Source organism: Acomys minous (assembly GCF_964271855.1).
Source record: "Acomys minous genome assembly, chromosome: 9".
NCBI lineage: Eukaryota > Metazoa > Chordata > Mammalia > Rodentia > Muridae > Acomys > Acomys minous.
The window spans coordinates 48,113,755-48,141,730 of NC_140490.1; the positions used below are offsets into that span (position 1 = coordinate 48,113,755).

General features: G+C 43.3%; 1 protein-coding gene across 1 annotated transcript; it reads right to left on the reverse strand.

Moving 5' to 3' along the window:
* Positions 1-1,353: 1,353 nt before the first annotated feature.
* On the reverse strand, positions 1,354-27,938 carry STMND1 (stathmin domain containing 1). The gene is made up of 5 exons (XM_084795093.1): positions 27,528-27,938; positions 15,950-16,130; positions 11,763-11,914; positions 2,761-2,892; positions 1,354-2,111 (listed from the first exon to the last, which is right to left on the reverse strand). Exons 1-5 carry the CDS (start codon positions 27,612-27,614, stop codon positions 1,827-1,829), a joined length of 837 nt encoding a protein of 278 aa, XP_084651219.1. The 5' UTR covers positions 27,615-27,938; the 3' UTR covers positions 1,354-1,826.
* Between the last annotated feature and the right edge of the window lie 38 nt (positions 27,939-27,976).

The window sequence follows — 27,976 nt, forward strand, 5'->3', positions numbered from 1 at the left end:
CTTGATCACTTTGTACAAATAAGCCTACAAGATACAAAAGAACCATTGTCACTGAACAGACACTGCTCTCCCCTACAGGAACTGAAAACAATCTACTGTTAAAGATGGACATGTGTCAGGCATTCCTACACAGAGTGATAAACAAGAAAGTGAGAGACAAAGAGAGAAGATCAAGAACTGAGCAGGGCAGCTGGGTGTGGCAATGCACACCTGTAATCCCATCACTCAGGGAGACAGAGGCAGGTGGATTGCTGTGAGTTCAAGGCCAGCCTGGCCTACAAAATGAGTCTAGGGCAACCAAGGCTACATAGAGAAATACTGTCTCAAAAATAAATAAATAAATAAATAAATAAGAAATAAACAGGGGTGGGGGAAGTAAGTGACCTCCGAGATGACCCAGGAGAAACAAGAAAGTATTTACCAATAGTCATAAAGGGAAAAGGAGCATAGAAGACCCATGCTCCGATTCTAAGAAACTAGGGCAAGTACAATTTGGGTGAACTGTAAATTCTAAGTTCTTTACCAGCAATTTAGAGTCTGTTTGTTTGTTTGACAGACTCTCATGTAGTCAAAGTTGGTCTTGAATTGATTACATAGCTAAAGCTGACCATGAACTTCTGATCTGCCCAAGTGCTCAGATTGCGTATTGCCATACCCAGTTTACATAGTGCTGGGGATAGGACCCTGGATTTGTGCATACAAGTCAAGCTCTCTACAAACTAAGCTACAATCCCAGCCCAAGAGTGGAAACAAACCATTGGTCTTTTACTCATCAGTGGGCCTCACTATCCATCTGAGCCACCGACACAGGCAATATGTATCTACATTCCGACAATTAAGGTATAGGGGCCAGGAGCAAAGGTCTTAAACCGACCTCAGCTGTGTAGAGGTTAAGAAAACAATTGAATGATGATAGATAAGGTAGGGAGGGGAGAAAAGTGTAAAAACAAATGGACGAGATCTTCAGAATGTAAATTTAGAAGACCCACTTCTTAACTGGATACAGGTGGCAAAAAGAGGGGAGAACCAAGAGAAATCCAGGAAGATGAGTGTAGCAAGCTCCTGAGCTCAGAGAGCCTATGGGGAAGAGTGGAAGCACAGACTTGATCTCTGCCCCCTTAGCTCCTCCTACTTCCCCCCTAATCAGAGTTTTTTTCTCCTTCAAAATGAAGAACACATGGTATGTCAATCAATTCTATGTTGCTTTGTTTTTGCTTGTTCTCTGTGATAAGGGTGACCCAGGGCCGGTCACGTGATGGATGAGTGCTCTCTTACAGAGCAGGGTCCCCACTCTTCATACTTGACATTACTTTGGCCACTACATAAAGATTACTTAAATTATATAGGCTAAACTACAATTAAACCAACTTCAAGGTACTGCTTTATTCTTTAACAGCGGAGAATTAAAACATAAGAAACACACAACATTAAAAAAACATAATATACGTCTTTGCAACTTGTAGTAAAGGACTCCTCAGGGAGAACAGCCATGGTCAGAAATGAAAAGGGAGAATTTCTTTTGGCACAAACACATCCATATTATTAGCTGGCAGGAGCTTTCAAATAGAACTCTAACTAGTGCTGGAAGCCATTCTGAAGGGGCACACCAACTTTCTGATCTCCCATCCCTCCTTAGTAAGTACAGCCTTTAATTCACTCGACTAAAATTCACTCCCTGATGCTCATACAGTCATTCATAAACCCAGGGCAGAAGCCTCTACAAGTAGAGACGCAGTCATTTTTAAAGACCATGAGGCACATTGAGGCTGTCACTACCAGAGAGCATGGACCATTGTTGTGAAGTTTATTTGTTTTTAAATGATGTATCAGAATATGTTGTCTTCTTGGTTGTAGTACACATCGGACTCCACAAGCTCCAAACCTGCACAGGTGTAGTTCTGTTTCATCTGGGCCACATCACTTTCGCTCTTCTTCCTCTTGAGTGTCTCTCCTTCCTGCAGAGATGACCTCTCCAAAGCAGGGACACTCAAAGCTGGAAGGCCTTTTGCGAATGGAACCTCCACCCTGCCCAGCTCAGCATCATCTGAGGGATTAGCTGTGGGCAGAAGTCGGTCACTCCGTAGCCTTTTCCTGATTTCTTCTTTTTTCGTCTGAAAAAGTAATATTGAATAATGAATGAGAACCCCGGTGACTTTATTTTTCCCTGTTCTCCTTCATATTGATTGCCATGCTCACTTTTGCTTTTCCTGTTTGACTACTCAAGTCTTGAGAGAGACATTTGTTGAAGAAACCCATATTGGAAGAAACAAACCTAGAGTTTACCTCATAGTCTAGTCCTTGCTCCTAAGGCCTCCAAGTAGGGAGGCAGAAGTGAAGAACACTGGACGAAGGCTATGTCTCTGCTGAATGGTGGCCCTCAGGTTGTGGGCTCAGGTGCTTAAAACTGCAGGAGCTGACCTGACGGTCTTCGGAACCCACTCTTAGCTCAGTGCCCACCTCTGCTCTGATTGGCCTCCTCCCTCTAACCACAGTGGTAATTCCCCCCAAAATGACTTAATTTAGAATATTTGAATAGTATTTGGTTGGGCCGTGTAGATGAAACAACAGATTTTAATTGAGTTCATGGTGCTGATTTATTCCTGCACAACACAAAAATAACTTTTTTGGGGGGGCGGGGGAGCAAAGTGCAAGAAAGCACAGGTCATCGAGATGCACAGGCTCAGGGCATGCATTTTTGTCTTAGGCTGCAGGTAGGCCAGGTCTGGCACAAGAATCAGACTCGGCAGGCGTGGCTTGTACCTTTCGGCGCTCCTCTGCTGCCTGCATCTTTTCTTCTATGTCTTGGATTGTGAAGTCCTTCACCTCCTTTGTCACCTTAAGTTTTTTCAGTCTGGCTGGTGGCTTTCTCAATGGCTTTTCAGTAGTATCCACCTGGAGGAAGATATTTTGTCTTTAATGGAGAAGTGTTTATTACCTTGGCCTAAGAGATGAGTAGGAGAAACAGTTTAAAATGTGAATTTCAGAATGGAAACTTCCTACTGGCAGATGAATGCCATAAAAACTTGGAATCTGTTAAGAACAGAAATATTGTTGTTATTATTATTATTACTATTACTATTATTACTATTACTATTGTGTGTGTGTGTGTGTGTGTGTGTGTGTGTGTGTGTGTGTGTGTGTGTGTGTGTGTACAGGGCATGAACATGTCACTGCATGTGGTGGAGGTCAGAGGACAACTTTGTAGAGTTGCTTATCCTCTTGCCCCAGCTTAGGCATCTGTACCATCACCTGCTGAGACCTTGTGGTGGCCTCACCACAGAAGTGACAGTGCTAAGATGCATTTGATGCCTTAAAAACACCAGGCCATTAGCACAAAGGCTGAGAACATGCTTCCTGAAGCCAGATAGAAGAGGACTCATGAACTGAACAAAAATATGGAGATGGGGATGTGAAAGTCTAGCTCAATGTAAGAAATTCAGATTTGTGACTTTGGTTGGTTGATTTATAATCATCAATGATAGCAATTGATTTCATAATACTCTGTGTGTTACCAATTACGTTCACGTGCTGGAGATCAACTTTTTTACTTTTTGATCTTATAATGAAGAGAGAGATCTTTAGCTGTTATTGAGCAACAACTCTATGCTAGGCTTTGCTATGGATGTCTGACAAATACTTTCATGACAAGAGTAAAAATTCCCATTTTACATGAGCAACCACTATTTCAGGGGTTCAGAAAAGTGATAGAGACTTTCTAGTTACAAAAAGTAAAATGATAATAAAGGGCTACAAAGGTGTTTTTTTTTAAACTTGCATCTTTTCCCCAAAATACAGCTTAATAGCAGGCATTTATAACTGGAAATTAAAACAATACACAAACATCCTTTTCCTACTCAGCCATCTCTCAAGCCCCTCAGCAAGAACCTTTTAAAGAGTTTGCTGTGTCTTTCTGGATATTCTCTGTAATTGCTGTTCATACACACACACACACACACACACACACACACACACACACACACACACGTATATAAATGCATATATATATATGGATATATGCATGTCATCTGCAATACTAAATAAGATCTAAAGATGTTGGTACCATCCACACCATCCACATTGCTTTCTTCATTTAATATGGACATCTTTCTAGGTCAATGTATATAAATTTATTATGACTGGGGGAGTTTTTAATGAACTCCAAGTCTTCACTATAAAATGAACCAATGTATCATTCTGGGTGATCTCTGTGAAGATTTCTCTTTAAAGACAATGGATCTATTAATATTTATTATAATTTCCTAAAGACTGATTCTTCAGAATAAGGAAAATGAATCAGGTAGACAAAGAAACTACACAGTCACGACAGGACAGAGGATCGCTATGTTTCTACAACTGAGACTTAGGATCCCCAGAAAGTCTTTAAAGTTTTTTTCATTTTATTAAGGGTATTTTGCTTGCATGAATGTCTGTACACTGTATAGTGCCCAAAGAGACTAGAAGATGGCATTGTGTTTCCCGGAATTAGAGTGCCATGGATCTATGAATCATTGGTACTGAGAATCGAACCCAGGACCTCTAGAAGAGCAGCCAGTGCTCTCAACCAGTGAGCCATCCTAGCCTCATCTCCGAAAGTCTTTTAAAAGGAAAACGCTCATTGAACTTGTAGCCATTTACAACCTTGGATGATTTTAGGTAGTATGAAGTTTTTCGCTAGATGGGGACTGAGATACTCATTAAAGCGAGTTCTCCCAGCCCTCATTTGATATTATTTTTATGGCATCTGGTTAAGCTTCCTCCTGGCAAAAGCTACCTTTGTCCCCAGAAAGAAGGACACACCCGCTATGGAGGTCAATCAGAAATACTTCGAAATTAACACATAATTTTTTTCTAGGGATTTTCACTCACAGAAAAAGAAGAAAACAAAAGGCAACCCAAAAGCCAATGAGGGAACGACACGACAGACATCTCAAAGCAGTCTGAATCTTGACAGAAATTGTGAGCCAGTCAGGAGCTCTGAGAGCAGTTTGGATTTTCTGACTGGGGAAGATGCTTCCTGTGACTATCCCCAAATAGAGCCTGTGGAGTCACTTCTGCCTCCCCTTGAGATGTGGACTTTTATCTCGGAGACCCATGTTCGTTCTTGAGTTGGATACGTTAGGCTCAAACCATCACCATAACGACCTGGCTTGGGGGAAGCTCACTCTGTAGCCTGAACGATGATGCCGGGTTCATCTCCAGTACTGCATAAATCGGGTTAGTGGAGCATGGATGTGATCCCAGCCCTCTGAAGGTGGAAGTGGTGAACCATCATTGGCTATATTGTGAGTTCAAGGCCAGCCTGGGTGACGTGAAACCTTGCTTCAAAACAGACAAAGAAAACAAAATGAAAGGACCCCTATAAACAGATTTGTATTCTTTACAAATGAAGTTCAAGTGGCAGAGCCTATGAAGTGCTGGTGCTCATAGGTGACAACGCAGTGCACCCTATGCACAGAGATGTCTAGACCCTAGCCTCAAATACCCTGAGGTCTAGAAAAGCCATCAGTTAAATTGTTTTCTTTGGAAATAATATCAGAAGACTGGCAATCCTGAGCACAACATTAGACACTAAGATTTGGATTGCATTTTTGGCCCGGCTAATGTGCACAGGCCCGTCTTACGTCAGCTGCATGTTCCTTAAAGCTTTCCTAATTAGCTCTTGACCTACAAATGAACCCACCTGGTTATGCTTCCTAAAGGAGTCTTGTGCACAGAAGAGGCCAGCGCTTCCTGTAGCATGGGTGGTCATTCCTATTCTTTGCCCTCTAGACCTCAGTGAGGATGCTCATTTTGACCACTGACATGATATTTGAGTCCTAACTCAGCCAACTTCCTCCTTACTACCCCACGGGGCTCAGAAAATAATATTAGGGATGCTACTGTGATGTGAATTCCTTAACTACATCAAAGGTGACAGAGATGACAATAAACTTTGGCCAGACAGAAAGAATTAGTTACGAATTCACCCAGTTTGTAAAAAAGAAGGCAGGGTAATGCTAAGAGTTGCAGGAGAGCGAGTTTGGGATCAAAGCCACCTGAAGGCACCTTGTGAATGCATGGAAGGCAGGCACGGATCAACACAAAGGTTGTTCTCCCTTGCCACACACATTAACATAGTCACATAAAACCTAGGCACACCTACAGTGAGATCACTCTAAGTCTCATTATAATGCTTTTAAATACCAGGGGGATTCCTTTTCTGAGCTGGAATTCAGCTTCTTAATGGTTTCTTCTCCATATGTGCATGCAGATGGTGTGTGTGTGTGTGTGTGTGTGTGTGTGTGTGTGTGTACGCACACATGTGTGCGTGTGCGCACGTTTGTATGCAGGTATGCATGCCAGGCTATGTGTGCACATGTGGAAGCCAGAGGATGATGTTGACTCTCTTCCTCTATTGCTTTCAATTTTGTTTACTGAGACAGGGTGTGTTTCTTAGGGTTGTTGTTGCTGTGATGAAAGACCATAACCAAAGGCTACTTGAGGAGGAAAGGATTTGTTTTGGTTACAGTTCCCACAGCACTGTTCATCACTGAAGGAAGTCAGGACAGGAACTCAGGCAGGGCAGGACCCTGGAGGTTCTGATGCTGGGGGTAGGGGGTGGGGTGTCAAGGAGAAGGGCTACTTACTGGCTTTGCTCCTTATGTCTTGTTCAGCTTCCTTTCTTATAGACCCCAGGACCACCGCCGCAGGTGTCCCCATGCACAACGAATTGGGCTCTTTTCCATTGATCACTAATTGAGAAAATGCTCTACGGGGTTGCCTACAGCCTGATATTATGGAGGCATTTTTTTAAAAGTTGAAGTTCCCTCTCCTTAGATGACCTCAGCTTGTGACAAGTTGACATAAAACCAGCTGGCACACAGGGTCTCTCAGGGAACCTGGAGCTTTTCAAGACCAGGTGATCAGCCAGCTCCAAGGGATCTGCCTGTTTCTGTCTCCCAAGAACTTCGTTGCAGTCATATGGCACCGGGGATCTGAACTCAGGTCTCCATGCCTACACAGCAAATACTTTACCTGATGAGATATCTCCCCAGCTCTTAATATTTATGTCATACCACTTTAACTCTTAAGTAAGCACCGCATCCATTATTACTGTTGCCGCGAAACATGGCTTTTGCTCCCGTGGGAATGAGGGTTAGTTTTATTCTGAGCAAAATATGAATGACCATGGCCCGGGTACATGGATTCAGTGTACCCTAGACTATGCATTTGTTCACGGAAATGCTCTCATCAGCTCTTATGGTAGCAGAAGAAAGACAGTCATGAATCAAGGTGCTTATCAAGGGCATCGCTCAGCGAAGCAGGGGACTCTGTACTGTCAGTTTAGACACTGTCTGATTCCACTCTGGACCTCTAGGTTGGTGGAAGCTAGGTGTGTCAACCTAGTGATGCATTCTGAGGGTTTTATCTAAAGCTGAAAGGGATGCCCAGCCAGAGACAGAGGGGGAGTGGTCAATGGTTGTGAAAAGGACTAGAGTCAGGGTCTACAGCACCCCAGCTCTCCACAATCACCGTTCTATCAGTAAGCCAGACTGCGGAGTCCTTAACACGAGTGGGCGTTGCCTTTTCAGGGGACTTCAGGTCAAAGTACAAACATGCAGTTATCTCTGGATAACTGTTTATCCAGAGAGGACTGCATAAGTGATAAAATGGGGGGGCATCAAAGGGCGTGTTGGGGAGGTATTCCCTAGCCAAGTGAGACGAGACTGGTTTCCTAAGATGCTCCCATGCTAGAAGAATGAAGGTGCCTCACTTCTAGCATCCTTATTCTGTTATACTTCAAGGGAAAACGTGGTAAAGGACGAGAAGAGGGCCAGGGAGAGGACAGGCCTCTGTCCAGAGTTCTCCTGTGTTTGTGAATGCCAGTGCCCCACACTGACCTTCTTGTTTTTAAAGTACTGTCACGCTTATTCTAGACGGCCGTAACATTTACTCATGTTTCCCCCAGTTAGGCCTGCTGGCACACACCTGTAATCCTAGCACTTGGTCAGCTGACCCAGGAGGATGATATGCTTGAGAGCAGTCAGGCTGTAGAGCAAGATTCTGCCTCAGATAAGGGAAGCAAAGAGAGCTGGAACTCCCGGGAGCAAGGAAGAACCGCTATTGAATGTTTAACTGGATCCACTGAGCCGTGAGGGCGGCTGGCGTTTGTGTCCACTTAAAAATCATTTCTCTCTATTTCCCTCCGTCCCTTGGTTCCATTTTTAGTCAATTTTGAAGCTTTCTAAAAATACTAACTGCTTCAAAGTATGAACAGTGTAACTTCTCAGATTTTATATGACCCTCATCCATCCTTCAGTTTTAACTGTGACCTTTTAAATTAGTCTCTAGCTTCTCCCCAAATAATTAAAGTATGTGATCTGTTACATACTCAAGCTCACGTGACACCAGCACCCACATCTCTTCCTTGCCGTGAGGCTTTGGGCACAATCTCAGCCTCTTTTCTTGAAACTGTATTTTTCCAGAATACGATAGGATTCTCTCTTACCATAGCGTTGTGGACTACAACGACGAATGCTTCAGCCAGTCCCACCTCAGGATGATCTCAACAGTCATATGCAAGTTCATGGTTAGAGTGGTGGGTTCTCAGGCTGGGCTGCCACACAGAGTCATCTAGAAGACTCTGAAGGCACGAGAGCCAAGCCCTATGCTTAGGTGCTAGTCCAAGGTAGGATCCGGGTTCAGGGAGTTTTAAAATCTTCCCATGTTGACTTTCTAAAACAACCAGGCCTGTGTATTGCTTCTCTGGCTTGTTGCAAGCCTGACTCACCCTAGGATATGTGGGTCTAATACCGTAGAGGGGGAAATTGTGGTACACGTCACTTATTGCCTGTGACATTGAGTCCTTTTCAGGATGTCCCACTCTTGCTCTCTATTCTGTTCTATTTTATTCTATTCTATTCTGTTCTATTCTGTTCTATTCTATTCATATCCCCTATTGTAGCAGAATTTGCCTTTAGTTCACTTAATGATACAAAAACTGAAGCCCATCATTGTCGTGAACAGGGAGATTTCTCCCGCAATATCTTATACTAATCGTCCTGTGCGCTCCCTTGTTAGATACAAGTCAGAGCTCATTCACCTTTGGTGAGTGGCTCATGAAGGTGAGTTGTAATTTTATTCCCACTGGTGTTAGCATCAAGCAGTTACTGCGTTTCCCTTAAGGAGGCATCGCTTAGCAACAGAGTGTTTCCATATGTCTTCCTCCACTTGAATCGCTCTCCCATCTTTTGACATCGTTTCTTTTCTCTGATCCCCAGAGACTCACTTATAGCTGGGGAAAAAAATACCCTCTCCCCTTCTTTATTAGAGCTGTTTTTTTTCTAGCATTTCCAAATACAATTGGATATTTATCATCATCCAAACTGTACTGAACTGTGGTAATATTGTGGAAATGTCAAATAGCATTTTCCTTTTCCATTGCTGTGATAAAATAACCTGCTAAAAGAAGCTTCAGGAAGAAACATTTGTTTTGGCTCACAGTTGCAAGTACAGACCACCATGCCAGAACATCTCCGAAGGGACTCTGGCCAGCTCGAGTGTGGTAAGCACGGCTCTGGCAGGCCCTGCCCTTCTCCCCGATTCCCTCTGCCTTGCTAAAAACCATTAGATTGCATTCCTAAAGCTAGCCACCAAGGTCTACTCCCTTACTTGGCCACTTCCTCCTCCTGAGGCTGACCACCAAGGTCTAGCTATCAAAGCATTCAAGTCTAGCAATCAAAAGCCCCCTTTGGTTCACCTACTCAACATGCCCAATCAGAACACACCACTGCATCTTAGCCCATGCTAACAAAATCTCCTTTTTTTCTCTTCTCAAAGATTACACTAACTTTTCTTCCTCGATTAATAAAGGCTCTCTCTGAGAAAACAGGTGTTGGGTTGTGGTTTGTACCCAATCCTGTGTCCGGGGTGAGATGGAATCTCCTTCAGTCTCCGCTGCAGGAATGTGAGGCAGCTGGTCACATTGCATCCACAGCCAAAAAGCAAAGAGTGCCAACTGCTTATGTTCAGCTCACGCCCCCTGCCCCCTTTTCCTTACAGTCTAGGATCCCAGTGTAGGGAATGGTGCTGCCCACAGTTTTTCCTGCCGCCATCAGCCTGATCAAATGCTCCCTCCCGGGAGCTTAGTTTCTCAGGTGGGTCCAGAGCGCATCAAGTTGACAATTAAGATCAACACTAATGGTGTTCTAAAGCTCCTTCTTACCCTCTCCTTTTCCCACTTCCTCTTATCACTGGCGGTCTTTTCCCTTCTACACATATTTTGTTCAGGCCCTACTTTGTTTTGTAATAAAGAGAATGCCATCTTGGCTTTAATTTTTGAGTTTTCCCTATGTAGACTCGGGCATTAGCGTAAGCAGTTAGAGACTTGACCTACAGATGGTGCTGATTTACATAATTACTACCAACTGTTTTCTATACAATTTTGGATTAAACTTCTGGTTTCCACTTCCACCTTTCTGTTTCTTTTCTTTTCTGTTCATTTTCCCTCTGCCTTCTTTCCACTGCTTTGTTGTGGTTTTTTTTTCTTTTCTTCTTGCCCAGCAATTCTCATCCCCTTTGGGGGGTCACATATCAGATATCCTGCATCTCAGATATTTACAATATGATTCATAACAGTAGCAAGATTACAGGTATGACGTAGCAATGAAATAACCTTATGGCTGGGGGTCGCCACAACATGAGGAACTGTATTAAAGGGTCACAGCTCTAGAAAAGATTTTGCCTGAGTCAAGTGATAGCTGGGAGCCTTGGCTTAAAAACAAAAGGACCAACAAACCAAATATTTACTTCTCTTCAAAGTTTTATAGGGAATTTACTAAAAATTTTAGAGCTGCAGACATGACTCAGCCTGTGTGAAGACCTGAGATTTTTTTTTTTTTGATCCTCAAAATCCCTATAAAAAGCTGGATGCAGAGGGACACTCCTGTAATCCCCGGCATGAAACGGGTGTAGAAAACAGGTGCATCCCTGAAAACTAGTGGGCCTGCCTAGGTGGCAAAGTTCCAGGCCAATAAGAGACCCTATCTCAAATAGAAGGTGGAAAATATCCAAGGACAAGCATCTGAGGTTCTTCTCTGATCTCCACATGTATGCCATGTACACATACATGCGTGCACACACGAGTACACACACGCACACACACACACACACACACACACACACACACTCACACATGTGCGCGCGCGCGCGCATGGGCACACACATGCACATGTTCACTTAAATAAGAGGTTAGAGCTGGAAACTTTCATCAAGTCAGTTAAAATCAGAGGAAAATATTTTTCACATTAACACCAAACAGTGACAAACAAAACACCATGAATCAACAAAGAAAAGTTAATGGCACAGTAATTTCTGGAACCTTCCTGTTTCCTTATGGCTGCACCTGTTTTCATGTCGGCATATCTGCTGGAGCTTTGGCATTTTTTTACTTTTGGATAAACTGCAATTTAGTTTTATGGTCTACAAGGCAACGCTTAATAAACATTGCTGACAGGATGAAAGCTCGTTACTTACTGGGACTTATTATGTCCAAATTTAGTAAAGCCTGAAGAATGTTTTATTGGCTTCATTAATCATTAATGATCAGGGTGATTCTGAATCCACTGAGAATCACAGTATGCAGAGGAATAAAAAAAATCTGGCTTAGATAAATACTATCATTCATACTGTAGGTCCTATATGCCAGAAATAACGAGTTGTGATCAATCATATTTTATTGCTAATTTTAAGTATAAGCAAACATTAATTACAAAATCACTTGCCATGACATCATATGACTCTCCATTTCTGAATACTTTGCTTCGGCTCTGTATGATTCCTTGGACAATTAGTTCTTCCAGGATGTCTGATGACTTCGGTCGCTCTCGACTCTCCAGGAGTTGGGCTTTATTGATTAGTTCATTGGCCACTGGATCTTCCAAAAGGAAAAGAATAAAGAAAGAAAGTTAAGAGTAAAGAGTTTATCACTCAACTAGATGGAGGCTGGAGAGTTAGCTGCGTGGGTAAGAGAGCTTATTGCAAAATCATGAAGACCCAAGTTCAAATCCTTAGTGCCCAGTGTAAAATGTCCCACACAGTCATCATGCCTACAACCCCAGCATTTTGTAGGGGAGCAGACATAGAGACAAAAGGATCGCTGGGCCTTGCTTGCCATCAGTCTAGCTCCAGGCCCAGAAAGAGACACTGTCTCCAGGGAACAAAGTGGGGAGTGATAGATCAGGACATTGGGACATCCTTTTCTAGCCTTTGTGCTCCCAGGCATGTGCACCCGTGCACACTCTAGCATACACAGCACACACATGCACCATCCTCACACACTTACATGCACACTCACCAAGTAAATAATTTTAAAATGCTAAATGGATGCCTTACTCAAGTCAGTGAATCAAATCTTGTCTCAACACTTTTCTCTAAATATCCTGTTTCTTTTTACATACTTTTACAATTGACTTATTCATTGTGTGTGTGCATGCATGTGTGTGTGTGTGTGTGTGTGTGTGTGTGTGCGTGCACGCATGTGTGTGCACGTGTGCGCCAGCTTGTGTGTTTTGAGGGAGTTGGTTCTCTCCTTCCACCATGGGGATTCCAAGGATTGAACTTAGGTTTGCAGTGCCTATCTCCAACCCTAGTATCTGGTTTCCATTATAAAGCTCTGTAATTCTTTGAAGTTCAAGTTTTTGCTGTCTTAACAGAGGGCATGCATCGGCATCATCTGTTCTTTTTGTAAGAAGTCTCATGTGAACAGAATCAAGTCTTGTCTCGGTGTTGCCACGTTTAGTCTTTTTGTTGTAACAACTTTCATATACTCGGGCCAGATGTCACTGATTTGCTCCACTAATTACAAAGCTCAACAACAGCAAAGGCTGGAGACATTCTTAAGGTGACTCTTATGAGCTGCAGTTTGGTTTCTATGCTTTGTACACAGAAAGTAAACAGCATGAAGTTGCCAAGGGCTGCCTGGCTCTGCAACCCTGGTATACAGTTTCACCATCTGCTAAGTCTACAGAGAGAAAGCGTGCTTTTTTGGAAAGAGTTCTTGAACCGGACCAGGGTTAGAACTAGATCTTATTAATGATTTTAAAGATGAGGCTTGGAACCAGTCACAGGAGAGGATTTACGAACTGCACTCTTCAGGGGGCCTCCTTATTGCAAATCATCCATTTGAAGAAACGGCCACCTCCACACCTTCAGATCATAAAACAAAGGGTGAAGGCTTGTGTCCCAAAGAAGGCTCTGCTTCTCAAGTCAGAAATGACACTGTGCAGAGTCTTCTGAAGTGAACGTTTTTAAAACAGTCCACTGTGTTCAAGGGATGGAGGCCTCACACATGTTCCTAACCTCCGTGATTACAAAGACAACTTTTGTGGCTTTTTGTGGTTTGAAAACATATGCAGAGATGGCTACATATGCTGACCAGCTGTTTCTCATTTCAGGCCGTTAATCCACCTGTCACGAGAGAGCGCTCTGACTGACCATCGCATGGCATCAGTAAAGGGCCACCAGCCCAGTACTTTCCAGAGCTGGCTCTTCAGCCTTGTAGGTGTGTGAAACCCAGGCCATTCTCACTGCAAAGTGCTCTTCACCGAGTCTTACAGGAAGCGCTCAAACGTGCAAGCAGACCTAGAACTTAGTAAAGGTCATAGGTAAATACGTCCATGGAATCAGGGTGATTTTATTGTTGTCACTGGTGTTAAAAGATAGATTTGCCTAGAGTGGGGCACCTGCCTATAACCATAGAACTTAGGAGGTGGAGGAAGGAGAATTGGAGCTTCACGTTATCCCTTGATATTTGAGACCCCATATCAAACCCAAACCCAGGACAAATGAAAAAAGGTGGACCTACCGGGAAGGGTTCACATGGTAATAACTACCACTTATTGAGTGTTTATTCACCTGCACTGCGCTAAGAGCTTTATAATCTGTCTGTCTAGCATCCAGTTCAAGTACCAGTCTGTGAGAGAGGTGCTATTATCCCTGTTTTACCGATAAGTACACTGACATGATAGAGGTTAATTGTTCAAGGGGATGAGACTAGTTAGAGTGGTAACTAGGACTGAATCCAACTTCAACACCAAGTTCTTAATCTCACTATTCTCCCTCTTAAATATGAGTAGTTGGACCACAGTATTCAGACTCTCTCCCAGATGTGTTTCTAAAAGGGTGCCGCTAACAAAAAGGAATGAATGTAACCATTCTAACGCAATGTCTTGTGAGTCTACTAAAGTATTTGTCTTAACAAGTACAGTAACTAATATAGACAGAGTCTTAGGAAATGCCAATCATTTCAACTCGTTCTTCTGTTTTCTTGGAACATTGAAGCTTATTGAGGGAGGGGTTTTTAAAAAAAACCCGTGTTTCTATTTTATTACGAAGTATGTTATCTCATTGTTGTGACTAACTAGCTGACAAAAAGCAACTTAAGGGAGGAAGGAAGGTTGTATTTTGGCTTACAGTTTGGAGAAGTACAGTCTTCGAGGAGATGAAGGTATGCCATTGGGTGCAGCTTGGTCTGTGGCACTGACCAAACAGCATAGACTGTGCTTGGGTGTTTTCCTCCCTTTTTTCCTTTTTTATTCAGTCTAGGACCCCAGCTCATGGGATGGTGCCATCCATACCCACTGTGGGTCTTCCTCTCTCAGTTTATCCACTCCGAAATCATCCTCACCGATGTGTCTGTCTGAGGCTTTTCTTAATCCAATCAAGTTGAAAATTGAGATTAACCCTCATATAAAAGGGCATTCTTGGTTACCATAGTAAATTTAGGGAGCACAAAACCACCCAAAATGGAGGAACAGTGTAGGAAATTAATGGCTTGCATATATCAAGGCCTTAAAAGATAGAAAATGGGTTGGAAAGATGTTTTGGCAGGGGAAGGACTTGCTGTGCAAGCCTAAGAGCTAGAGTTTGTATCCCGAGAATCTGGGTAAATGTAATATTCCCCCTGGAGTGCCGGCATGCAGGAAGCAGAGACAGGGACCCCCAGAGACAGATGGCTAGTTAAAACAGTAGTCTCTGGCTCTCCTAACACACTCTGTCTCTCTATATAAGGCAGGTATCAACTGAAGAAGATACCTGATGTGAATCTCTACACACATACATGAGCCTATACACATGTACCCCGTATACATACAAGCATTATTGTATCAGGTAGATATCCTAGAACTGGAGTTACAAGTTGTCAGCTACCTTATTTGCCACTGGGAACCAAGCCCAGGTCCTCAGTACCAGCCATAAGCGGTCATAACCACTAAGCCATCACTCTGGCCCCTATTTGAATCCTAACTTGTAGTGAGAGGAGAAACAACAGGGACAAGGAATAAAAGTTTTTCTCCTAACTAAAACAATATTCTCTCCCTCTGGATCTGTGCTGTTCATTTTGTTCCAATGGTTGACCAACTATAAATAAGATGTCATCACTCAACAGCAAGGAAGAACTCAAAGGATGGGAAACCACAGCACTGCATCAGAAGGACCACAGATAGTTTTTAAATAGCACACTAGATCATAATTACTTCTTCTACGTTTTTACTGTGTATTTGCTGCTGTTGTGGATGGGGAGAGGTAAGGGGGAAGTTTAATGAAGGTTTTTATTTATTCTTACAAATGTAAGCCTCTCTCTTAAGATGACAACACAGTGGGGTTTACATTCCCTTAACCCCTGTGAATTCTACTCCTAAAACATGTTTCCAATTCTCAAAAAGGACTCTTGTTTTTTTAAAAAAAAGATGGTTTTAATTACTTTATCCACAAGATTAATGGCTAGCATTACTTACTCACAAGATAAAGACCTAAGACTAAATTCTCATGTCTTGGAGATAAGAATCTGGCTATTTAAAATACACTATGACCCAATAAGAAGTGATCAATGGGCCAACAGATACATGAATTATATATTTAGAGGTCTACCAGATGTCTGGGTGATATCAACAAGAACAGAGGCAGAGGTTACCTGAATTTACTCTCCCATTTATTTTACTGGGAGATGGAGAACTTTCTGGAATGGTCCCAGGCAAGCTTCCCATCTGGGCTTGTTGGTCCACACTTTTGGCATTGTCTAGAGTGTCCCTGGGCCATGCAGCATCAGTTTGGGGGCTGCAATTCTCTTTGGAAGAAGTCACTCTGACATTAGCCTGTTAAAAGAGGAGAGTGTGTTGAGCATTGGGATTTCTTAGGAAAAGGAGAACAGTATAGCAGGGACCACTTTGTGAGCATTTACCAATTAGTGTCTGCAGTAGTCTGATTAGTAGTCCTAGTTTATAAATGTTGTGAAGTGAGCGAGCAGATGGGATTGAGTAAAGCTCTCGAGATGGCAAGGCTGTAGGAATTGCTCGTGGGAACCCCAGATGCAGCCACAATTGTTCTTGTAAGCCTTAGTCCCCAGCAGTAGCCCTGTTGAGAGGTAGCAATATCATGAGAATGATAATCTCTTCAGTGGGATCATAGATGAATGGGCTTAGGGTGTGGCACCTAGTAAGAGGAAATAGGTCATTGAGGGGTGTATCTTGTCTCCAGACCCTCGTGCTCTGCTCTCCCTGCTTCCCATTTGCAATAAGATGAGCAGCTTTGCTCCATTAAGCTCTCTGTTGTTATGCTTTGCCTCACAGCAAGAGGGCCAGTTGCCCATGGATGGAAGCCTCTGGAATGTCTAGCAAAAAAATAGATCCGTCCCACTTAAGTTGTCCCTCTCACACATTTTGTCATAGCAACAGAAAACTTACTAACATAGAAAATTATTGATACTAAGAAGGAGGCTCATTGCTGTGGCTAACTCCTGGTTATGTTGTTCAGAAATTGTGGCACAGGATTGTGGAAGAAACTTGGGAGATACAGGCTAAGGAAACCCTACAATGCTGTAAGCAGAGCTCAGCGAGAAATTGTGAAGAGAGAATAGAAGTCCAGAACACCAATAAAAATGCTCCTAGTAAAAAAATGTTCTCATGAGGTTTCCCATGGAATGAGGATTCTATTAGGGATTGGACAAGGAGCCATGACTTTAAATTCTAGCAAAGGACTCTGCGTTCTTCCCAGGCCCTGAGAGTTTCTGTAAGGCTAAATTTCAAGTTGACAAACTAATCTGCTATAGGACATTCGAGGGAGTAAAACATTCACATTGTGGCATGGATATTGCTGGTTTCTTTTAACCCAATTTAGCAAAACTCAGAGCAGAGGGAATAGAAAGAAACTTGCCATATGAACAGAAAAGGACTACGTTTGTGCTTGGTAGGGAAATTAGCACCATTAAAAGGAAGCCAAATATTTGGCTCTGAAGGAAATATCAGGAATCATTCTGTGGCATCCATCAATGGCTCATTATTACTCACTGGAGAGACTTGGCTTTGAGACGAGCACTCTGGAGAACCTGGCTATACAGGGCTACCTGGGAAGCATTTTTTCTATGTTTGGTCATCTGTGTACACAGAGATATCCGAGGTTATTTTCTAGGAGACCTGGTTACTTCCTCCTAAGTACAGTCCTTTGGCATCGTTCACCTGATGCTAGTTTTCCCAGGCATCTAGAATGCAAGAGTTATAGGGTGGTGGAGGTGTCCATGAAGATTACTAAGGAAAGCCTAGGGAGCCACACCGTTGCATGGCAGCATTAACATGCTTGCAGGTATGCCCCTCTGAAAGGGCACGGTGAGAAGCTATAAGGGTGAAACCTAAATTGCAACAGAGACCCTGGGATGTCATGGAAAGCAGAGACAAGGAACATCTGCTGAGGAAATTTCTGCCTGTGATCACAGCCAGCTGCAGAAGGCAGTATAGGCTTTGGCCACCAAGGCTGAGTGAGGGGTGGGGGTCCGCCAAGACCTTGAGGTCCACATCTTGCCACCACATGCATCTGATGCCCAACATGGAGAAGAGGGTTTACCATTTGCCCTGCTGAATTCCAGTCTGGTTTGGTCCCTTCCTTCCCACTTTGCTCATTGGAAAGGAAATATTCAATCTGTGTGATTTCATTTTTGAAGTATATAATTTTTATAATTTTCTCCTATGCTTTAAAAAAAATCATTACTAGCGATCAAGTTTGGAGCCTTATATGTTGGTTGTAAGCAGATGTGCTATCGCTGAAGTATATCCTCCCCACTTCTGTAGTTTTTATGTGGACTCACAGCTAAGGAATTGATGCAAGTCTTAGTCTAACCCATATGAAGGGATTGCGAGGTACAAACCACCACTCTGAGCCTTACTGTGAACACCAAGGTGAACAAGTCACAGTCATTAATCAGGTGTGAAACTAGAGATACCACTACATAAAAAAGAATATTTAAAATAAATACTGGCTTTGTAGTTTAACATGTAATAAACCCCATTAAAATAATCAATTAATATAGAAGAGGATTGTGATTGTCATCTGTATCAATTGGGATAGGGTATGGTAGCCTGTTTTTTGGTCAAACTGTAACCTAAGCATTATGGAGAAGGGATTTTTTGAATACATAATTGCATCTACAACCAATTGACTTAAAGTAGAAAAGATTCTTTAGACCATTGGGGTGGGTCTCCTCTTATCAGTTGGAAGGCTTCTGGAGTTAACCTCAGGTCTACCCGAGGGAGAAAAAACTGAGCCTATGGATTGGCCTAAGGACGTCTAGTCTGTCCTTTCTTTTCTCATCCTGTAGGGGTTGGGCATTGCTGACCATACATTTATCTTTCCACCCACCAACCCACCCATCTCCTCATTCATCCACTCATCCTACTGTGTCTGTTCCTCTGGTAGAAACCTGTCGGATGCAGAGACTCAGTAGAAAGTGGTAAATACCATCCCCCAGACAGAAGCATTATAAACATGTTGATATTATCACCTCCTAAGTGTATTTGCTCATGTAAGAGTTAAAAAAGTAAATTAGAATTTTCCAAAACACCAATGAAAAGAAGTTCGGAGTCATGCGGTCATTGGGAGCTACAAAATAAAATTTAAGAGTTCCTGCAGAAAGTTAATCAGGGAGTAGCTGTAAGACACAGAAACTCTACTCCTCAGTTTACGCCCTAGCAAAACGAAAATAGTATTCAGCTCAAAACTTGCACATAATGCCTAGCGTTACTATTCATAATGTTCATAAGGTGGAAACAACTCAACCCAAATGTCTATCTGCTGATGGATAAGAAAAGGAAATGTAGTGCAATCATAGAAAATATTATTTAACAATAAAAGAAGATTAAATGCTGACACGTGTCACAACATAGACATATTAAAAACTTTCTTAAATGAGAGGATCCAGTCACAAAGACTATTCAGTCTTAGGCCAGGTGAATTCAGAGGTAGTAAGTGGGTTCAGAGACCATGCAGGGTAAGGGGATGGGATGGGTGAGGGGAAGAGGATCGGCGACTGATAAGTAGTTATTTCTTTGGGGAGGGATGTACTGAAAATAGATGACACAAATGGCTGTCACCTGCATATTTTAGGGGTGAACAGTATAGTGCATGAATTATACTACAATTAAACTAGCAATTAAAAATGAAACGGAGCAGGTTCTTTGTGAAGTTATATATTTGTGTAACACATTTTTCCCACTGTAATATATTGCAGGCATTTAATTGATTTGACCTCATTCTATTTAATGGCGAAGAGTAGTTGTTTACAGACAGTGATATTAGTTCATTATATGGTTTGCCATGTAACCGTACCATAATTTACTTAGCTCATTCCTTGGACTTCTAAACTAGGATAAAATTATACTTGTTCATATGCATATTTGTTAATTGGTTTAATTATTTTGTTATAGTTCCCAGATGGATGGGTTCTTACTGAAAGGCTATGCACTTCCAATACTCTATGTATTTCCAGAAGGTTCTCCATAGTCACTGCACCAATTCATAAGTTCCTGCTCCCTGCTTATATAATCTGCAAGCCTCTGATACAAGACGCTGGTCCCCATGAAACTTTTCATGGTCTCATAGCAAAGGAATAAAAATGTAGTGGGGTTTCCTTCCACCTGTCCATGGTCATAGGCATCATCACCAACACTGAGAAAGCAGACTCCTGAGAAGAGCTGTCTTAGTTAGGGTCCCTATTGCTGTGATGAAACACCATGACAAAGCAACTTGGATGGGAAAGGGTTTATTTGGCTTAGACTTCCATATCAGGGTTCATCATAAAAGAAAGTCCGGACAGGAAGAAACTAGGAGGTGAGAGCTGATGCAGAGGCCATACCATAGATGAGTGCTACTTACTGGCTTGCTCCTCATGGCTTGCTCAGTCTGCTTCCTTGTAGAACCTAGGGCCACCAGCCCAGGGATGACCTGACCTCCAATGGACTCACCTCTCACTCATCAATTGCTGATTAAGAAAATAGTCTACAAGCTTGCCTACAGCTCAGTCTTATGGAGGCATCTTCTCAATTGGGGTTCCCTCTTCTCTGATGATGATAGCTTATGTCAAGTTGACATAAAACTAACTGGTACGGGAGCATTTACAGATAACATACCTACACCACATACAACATATAATATTCACACGTACACTTATTTGGTATGTCTAGTAAAAGAAAGTGAGCTTGCTCTAGTTTCTTTTCTGTCGTGACAAAAACACCCTGACCAAAAGCAACTTTGGGGAGGAAAAGATTTATTTTGTTTATACTTCCAGGCCCATCACTGAGGGTAGTCAGGACAGGATCTCAGGACAGGATCTTGAAGCAGAAACCATGAAGTAATGATACTTATGGCTAACTTTCTGATTTGCCTGAAGGTCCGGAGCATGTTTAGCTAGCTTTCCTATACAGCACAGGACCACTTGCCATTGGGATGGTGCCTCCCACAGTGAGATGTGACCTCTTACATCCACATCAATTATCAATCAATACAGCCCCTCCACAGGCATGTCCACAAGCCAGTCTGGTCTGGGTAATTCCTCAATTTCGGCTTCTTCCCTCAGATGACTCTAGATGTGTCTGGCTTCAGACATTCTGTGATGCTGTCTTCTTAGGGACGCATAGTTCCTGTTGAGCTTATAGCTGTGTATGAATCCTATTGTGGGTTCTTTTCCTAGCTTTAAGATTTTTTAAAGCAGTGATAGTAAGAGGAGCATTCCCCCAGGTTCTTTGCATTTTGTACTCATTTTTTTTTTAAAGCAGTAATGCATCATGTGACATGTAAGGACTGATTTTGTCACTTAACATTTCTAAATGGAGATACCGAAACAATGTAAGAGGCTTAACAACAGCCACAGCAGCCACAAATATGATGGCAAAAAAAAAAAAAACCCACTTAGGAACTTGAGGGTTTATAGACTGGAAGAGTTGGTTTTCTTCCCCCACAGTCTTCAACTTACAACTTAGAATAGATTCAAACACTGCAACTTCAAACGATCTTACAATCATCACTGCAGCCACTTGGTTTGGGAGCCCCGGTGAGAATCTCCACCCATCAGCATTTACAGACAGGTACTTCTGAGTCCTAGTGGTGAACAGGACTCACCACTGTGTGTAACAGACAGGACACAATCTTATATACCAGCCTCTACTTTGTAGAAAGAGATGAAAAGCTTTTCTATTTGGAAAACATCTTTCAAATGTCATGTCAATTTGTAACCCATTTTAGGAATATTGGTCCCATTCCATGATCTAGATTGAGGTAGTCATAAATCAAAGACACTAGCAATACTGACAGATAATTGAATCTGTGCCCATTGAGGATGTAGCCAACAGTGCTCAGGTCTACCTATGTATGCAAGGTTTATATTTCACACACACACAATTTCCATATTGTATTAACCTATGTGTATTACATAAGAAAGGGTACTGGGCAGAGTGATGGAAGGATTGTGGAAGGTTCTATCTTTTCCTCAAGATGAAGCTGTCAAAGTGTAGATTCAACATGTTTCAGTATTTTATATATTTCAATGCCTTGAAGATAACACTTTTTAAGAAATCAAGTTTAGCATTAAAAACTTGTAAGTCCAAAGCTGACAGCTGTGAGAGCCACTAGCATTCTAAAAAAAGACACCAGTTAAAAAAAGACATCAGTTTCACTATAGACAGGTGTCTGTTGTTTGCTTTTTATGGAGTGTGTGTGTGTGTGTGTGTATGTGTGTGTGTGTGTGTGTGTGTGTTTAAGTAGTGTAAGCACTGTATGTACTTCTGTAGCTTCTTCTTTTGGGAAACATATTTTCCAAACAGCTTGGCAGGAATTACTTGTTGATACTCCCTGAGCTGAAATCTTCAATCACTTCATGAGCAGAAGGATGTATAAATACATGTGCCTGTGGACCTATGGGAAGCCTTTGTTCCTCAGAACTAGAAATTTTGCTAATTTACTTTTAGTAATTTAATTACAAATAGCAACCCCTCAAAAACCACTCAGGAATGACTATTTAACAAGATTCAAGAGGGCCGAGAAACAGCTCAGCAGGTACAGCTCTTGGCGTGCCAACATGGAGTGTATGAGTCTGAAGCTACAGGACCCACATAAAAATCTGAGTGTGGCGGTATGTGTCTGTGTTCCCAGTGCTAGAAGACAGACAGGGAGATGGCCAGCGGCTTGTTGGTTAACCCATCTAGCCAATGATGAGTGCCAGAGTCAGTGAGAGATGCTCTCTTAAAAAACAAGGCACAGGCCTATGAGATGGCTCAGTGGGGAAAGCACTTGCTGCTAAGTCCAGGGACCCAAGTTCGGTCCCTGGGAACCACATGAGAGAAGGAAAAATTGACTTCTGCTGGTAGTTCAGTGACCTTCACTGGTGTGCACACACAATATATAAAATGTAACACAAATGTTGTAGTGAGCAATAGAGGAAGATACACAACATCAACCTGCAGCTTCCACAAAAGCATGGATGCATGCATCTCCCCTCACACACATGTGCATGTACACAGACATGCTTGCGCGCGCGCGCACACACACACACACACACACACACACACACACACCATTGTGATAAGTAAGCTAGTCCTTTTTATGGTAAAGAAAGCATGACATGTATCAAATATTAGAGAAAAACCTATGAAGAGTCCTTCTTGATCACTCACTAAATTCTCAGTTCTCTCTCTTAATCCAATCCTAGGCTAGGAACGTTGAGTTACTCATACAGGAAAAGAATATTTCTCCTATTGAGGAAAAATGCCCATGTTTTTCCTGTTATAATGCATTATTTTTCTGCAAGGTATTCACACCTCTTTAGACTAAGGTAAAAGTGAACATGGAGTGCATAGACAACTCCCAAGAATTTTAATTTAGAATATACATTTAAAATGCTAAGAAGTGTAAATGCTTCATACAAGCAAACATGTTCATCTCGTTTTTTTAAAAAAGGCATTTCTGAACTCCTAAACTCTAGCTCCTCTGCGTTCGGGAGAGTAATGGAGGCATTAGTATTCTGATGGCCACTGAGTGTTTAATTAGTAATAATCATACGCTTCCTGGTTCAGATTTCCAAAGTCAAGTGCACGGGAAGAGAAGATGTATGCAGGAGTCAAGTAAGTCTATTTTCCAGTAATTTGAATGTTGAGCTTCCTCTTTGCCATCATCATTAGTGTCCTTTTGCTGCTGGAAGACGGGGACGAAGTAAAGAATCCGGGAGTGGGGGAGGGGAGAGCATGGACTCACAAAGCACTCATTAGTGGCGGGCTTGTCAGATTCCCGTGTGCTATAGATAATATGACAAAGCCTGTTTCTGCCTATAGGGACAGCGTGATGGGAGGCAGAATGGATACAATAAATGAACAACATAAGCTCTTTCTTCGGGAGAAGGTGGATCAACCTTGCAAGCATGGTGGCCGGGAGCAGGACCTGTCTAGGAGAAGCAATGGAGAGGTGACTAGGAGGTGTCTAAAAGACGAGGCTATGTGACCTGTACAGGGAGAAAGGAAGTCCCGACAGGGGAAAACCAGCAGGTGCAGTGATTCCTTGGGGATGGAAAAAGGAAAGTGCTTGCTGAACAACAGGGAGGCTTGCTTAGAACAAGGATGTGGGGAAGGAGGAAGCTGGGGAGGGTCAGGGTCAGCTCAAGGAGGAACACGGATGGCTAAGCCAAAGATGCTAAGATCTTATGTCAGGATAATAACAATATTGTCATAGCTTATTTTCTGCTCTTGTTCTGTGTGAAATGGGGATGTGAGTACATTTTGTGAATTAAATTCACTCAGTCCTCACAAGAACTTGACAAAGATAAATATTACCATTGCTTTTTTTTTTTTTTAATAGAAAAGGAAATGGCAATGTAGAGGTTAAAGAATTGACCTGTAGGGGGACATTATTTTGATTGTTAATTGATGTAGCAGGACCCTGCCCACTGTGGGCAGCACCATTCCCTGGGCAGATGGTCCTGGGCTGTATAAGAAGGCCACGTGTAAGCACGAGCCTATGAATGGGCCAGTGAGCAGCACTTCTCTATGGTTTCTGCTTCACATTCCTCCTTAAGTTTCTGTGACCTGAAGTTGAGTCAAATAAATCCCCATCCAAAGTTACTTTTGGTCCTGTGCCATTTGTCACAGCAACAGAAAGGAAACTGGAAAGATATCCATGACCCTTTCCAGGCTCCATGGTGGCTTCACCAATATACTAGTCCTTCTGACTAGGGTAGGGCTTGGAAGAGCTGGAAGGACTTGACTTGTGCCCCTGACACCTGTTCTATGTAATAAAACCATATTTGGTGATAATTATATGGTTGAGCAAATAAAAGTGGATATAAAAGAAGTATGAACAATGAAAATTTTCTTATGTATAATCATGCCTGAGAAATAAATTTAAAAGATAAGGAATCATAGCATAGTAATTCTAAATTACATAAATGTACTTTTTTGAAAAAGAGAGCAAATGCATGCCTGTGTGTTAATCCAAAGCAATAATAACTAAGATGGCCAGAGAGCTTCCGTGGAGCTCGGGAGCCTGTGGAGGAGAAGGGCCTTCAAAGCAGGTGTGCGCTGGTAGTAAGGCTGGGATGCTTTAGCAGGAATGGGTCTCGGTACTGAGGGATGAAATGGATGCTTATCTGTCCTGCTACACAGTGAGATCTAGGAATGGCATTCCATAGGGCCAGAGAAGAGCATGGGAAAGGCAGCGCAGTGCGGGCAGGGCCTAGAAACAAGCACTATAGGTCATTTGGCCTGGAGGACCAAGAGTCTCTGAGAGAGGAGGGGTAGTACAGAGAGCAAGACATTAGCAAGGAACCATAGAGGGCTGAGGAGATGTGTGCTGGTAGAGCAGTTAGGTAGTGACAGGAAAGGCAAAAGACGCCCAGCCCAATATCATCCTTGGCTACATAAAATTCTGCCCCAAAAAGAAAAGAAAAAAAAAAGTACTGGTGTCATAAACTCAGTCACTGTTTAAGAACAGAAAGCAGAACATGGCATGTGCATGGGTGGCTTCTGGACATAGGCTTCTCCCAGAGCATCAGAGACTGCCTGGAGTCTCAACCCTATATCACACCCCAGTTGGCTACCTATCTATCTATCATCTATCTGTCTATTATCTATCTATCTATCTATCTATCTATCTATCTATCTATCTACCTACCTATCTATCTAGAGATAGGGTCTCTTGTGTCCCAGGCTTGCCTTGAACTCACTGTATAGCTAGGATGACCTTGAATTCATGATCCTGAGTGCTGGGATTACAGACCTGCACTCTCACACCTGAGTTGTGCACTGTTAGCATGGAAGTCAGGTCTTTGTGCATGCTAGGCCAACACTCTACCCACTGAACCACACACTCAGCCCTTTAGGTTTGCTTTTTATGTCCACTCCAGGAGCTCTGGCATGCCACACTTGAGCCAGGTGCTATCACTGCCCCCTGAGTATGCTCACACTGTGTCTGCTGACAAGACAGTGAATGCTTTTCACACAACAACCTTAAGAGTGCCTTGTGGAAAAGGTGGCCCTGGGTGGCCATATGCTGTTCTTGCCAGCCTGGAAAATGGAGTTAGAGGCTCCCTTGCACTTTTTAAAAGTGCGATTTTGATAGTGATGTGTAGGGTGGACCACTCCTTGGGTGACCCCCAATGAGTTGGGGTCTTGATACCATTGAAATTGTTCCTTCTGTTGGTGAAATTAAAACTTTCCTGATGGAAGAAATTCTAAAGGGACTTTTGTGCCCTTCCCTCTGGGTATCAGACAATTGAGACAATGGTCCCCAAGAACTTGAAATTTCTCCCTGAGTCTCAGGCTAAGAGAGTGAACAGCTAAGAGAACAGGCTAAGAAAGTTGGTGTAAGTCAGAGGCAGGCTTTGTCTCTTTCATACAGATGGAAACAGGCACATTTGATGGAGAGTCTGGAGCTGAGACCATGATGGGGTCAGTAATGGGCAAGACCATTATGTGTGTGTGTGTGCGCGTGTGCGTGTGCGTGTGCGTGTGTGTGTGTGTGTGTGTGTTTGCACATACGCATATACAAATGTGTACATAATAGAAAACAATTTTCACAAGTCAGGTCTTTCCTTCCACCATATTGGGACCATGGCGTTGAACTCAGGTCTTCAGGCTTGGCATAAACAGTTTTACTCACTAAACCACTGTTTGCTATGTTTAGACCCACTCCTCATGTGAGGACCCCAAAGATGGACTTGGGAAGTCACTGGACTTATTTTTTTGTTCCTCTTCCCAATGTGGCTACATTGAAATTTCCCCCTGCTTTTCACTACTGTCTTTTAATTGGCAGATGGAGTATAGGTGGCCAAACCTAGCTTGTTAAGGCTGGTGGGCCTAACTGCTCTTAGGGAGTTGGGGAAGGATGATAAACGGTCCAGCCGCTTTGCCCCATTGCACTGTGGGAACTTCCCCCTCATACCTCCAGTTAAATGATACAAGCCTGAGGCTCAGTGGAAAGACTGGAAGGAGAATCCTAAAAACCGGGTTCCCTTTAGCTCTGTCCCCCCAAAAGCTGCACAGCCCAGAAAATGTAGCTAGAAGGTTGACAGAGCTCTCTGTGCTGCAAATAAATACAGAGAACAGGGATGCTGGGACCAACATGAGCTGGCAGCTCCCAGGATCTCCCACCTTCCCCTGAGAAATCAGGATGATGGCAGAAAGCACAACCCCTCCTGTTAACCTGCATGCCCTGAGGGTGGGACCTGGTTCACGCATCTGCAGACATAGATACACAGAGACATGTACACTTCCTTGATTTAGAGACAGTAGCCAACAGTGGCAGAATAAACTGCTGTCTCTTTATTTACATCCTCAGTCACATACCTGAGATGGTTCCAGGCCACTTCAGAGCTTCCAAAGTGTGGAAGTGTGGGAAATTCTGTCTCTCCTTGTCTCTCTCTTTTTGCCTCTCCCTGTCTCTCTCTTTCCCTCCCCCTCTCCCTACTCTCTCTCTCTCTCTCTCTCCTCTCTCTCTCCCCCCTCTCTCTCTCCTTCCCTCCCTCCCTTCCTCTCCCTCTTGGCTGTCTCTCTGTCTCTGTTTCACTGTCTGTCTCTCTCTTTCTCTCTTTGTCTCTTTCTCCTCCCTCCCTTCCTCCCTCCCTCCCTCCTGCTCTCTCTGACAGTGTCTTGCTGTGCAGCCCCGGGATTCACTTTGTAGTCCAAGCAGCCCTCAAATTGCCTGCTGGGGTTACAGGCATGAGTGCCCACAAGGCCTGTGACTATTACCTTAGATCCCTCTTCCCAGCCCTTCCTGGGCGAAGGCAAGCGGCTCAGGCTCTGGTCCTCTGCTTGCTGGGAAGGTCCGCAGCCCATCGCTCCTCCTTTCCAGGCAGGCTGTGCCCCTGGAGCTCCTGTCTAGTCCTGGAGTCCACCTCTCCCAGCCCCTCCCCAGCGTTCCCTCCTCCCACACCTCCAGGCTGGGCAGAAGGTGCTCCGGTATCTGGGCAGTTGCTGGAAACTGTTGCCACAATAAACCGCCTTACGCAGACCTGGGACTTGAGCAGGGATGGGACTTTTGCAAGGGAAAACTAGAAGCTCTGAGAAGCTATCCAAATCCCTACGAGGACTAGAATTGGTGTCTGCAGGAGAGAGGAGAGGGAAGGGCTGAGTCTGGAGTCTGAGGATCCTGCTGGACGCTCCTTTCTTTTTCCGTGGCCCCAGACCTTGGGACACGC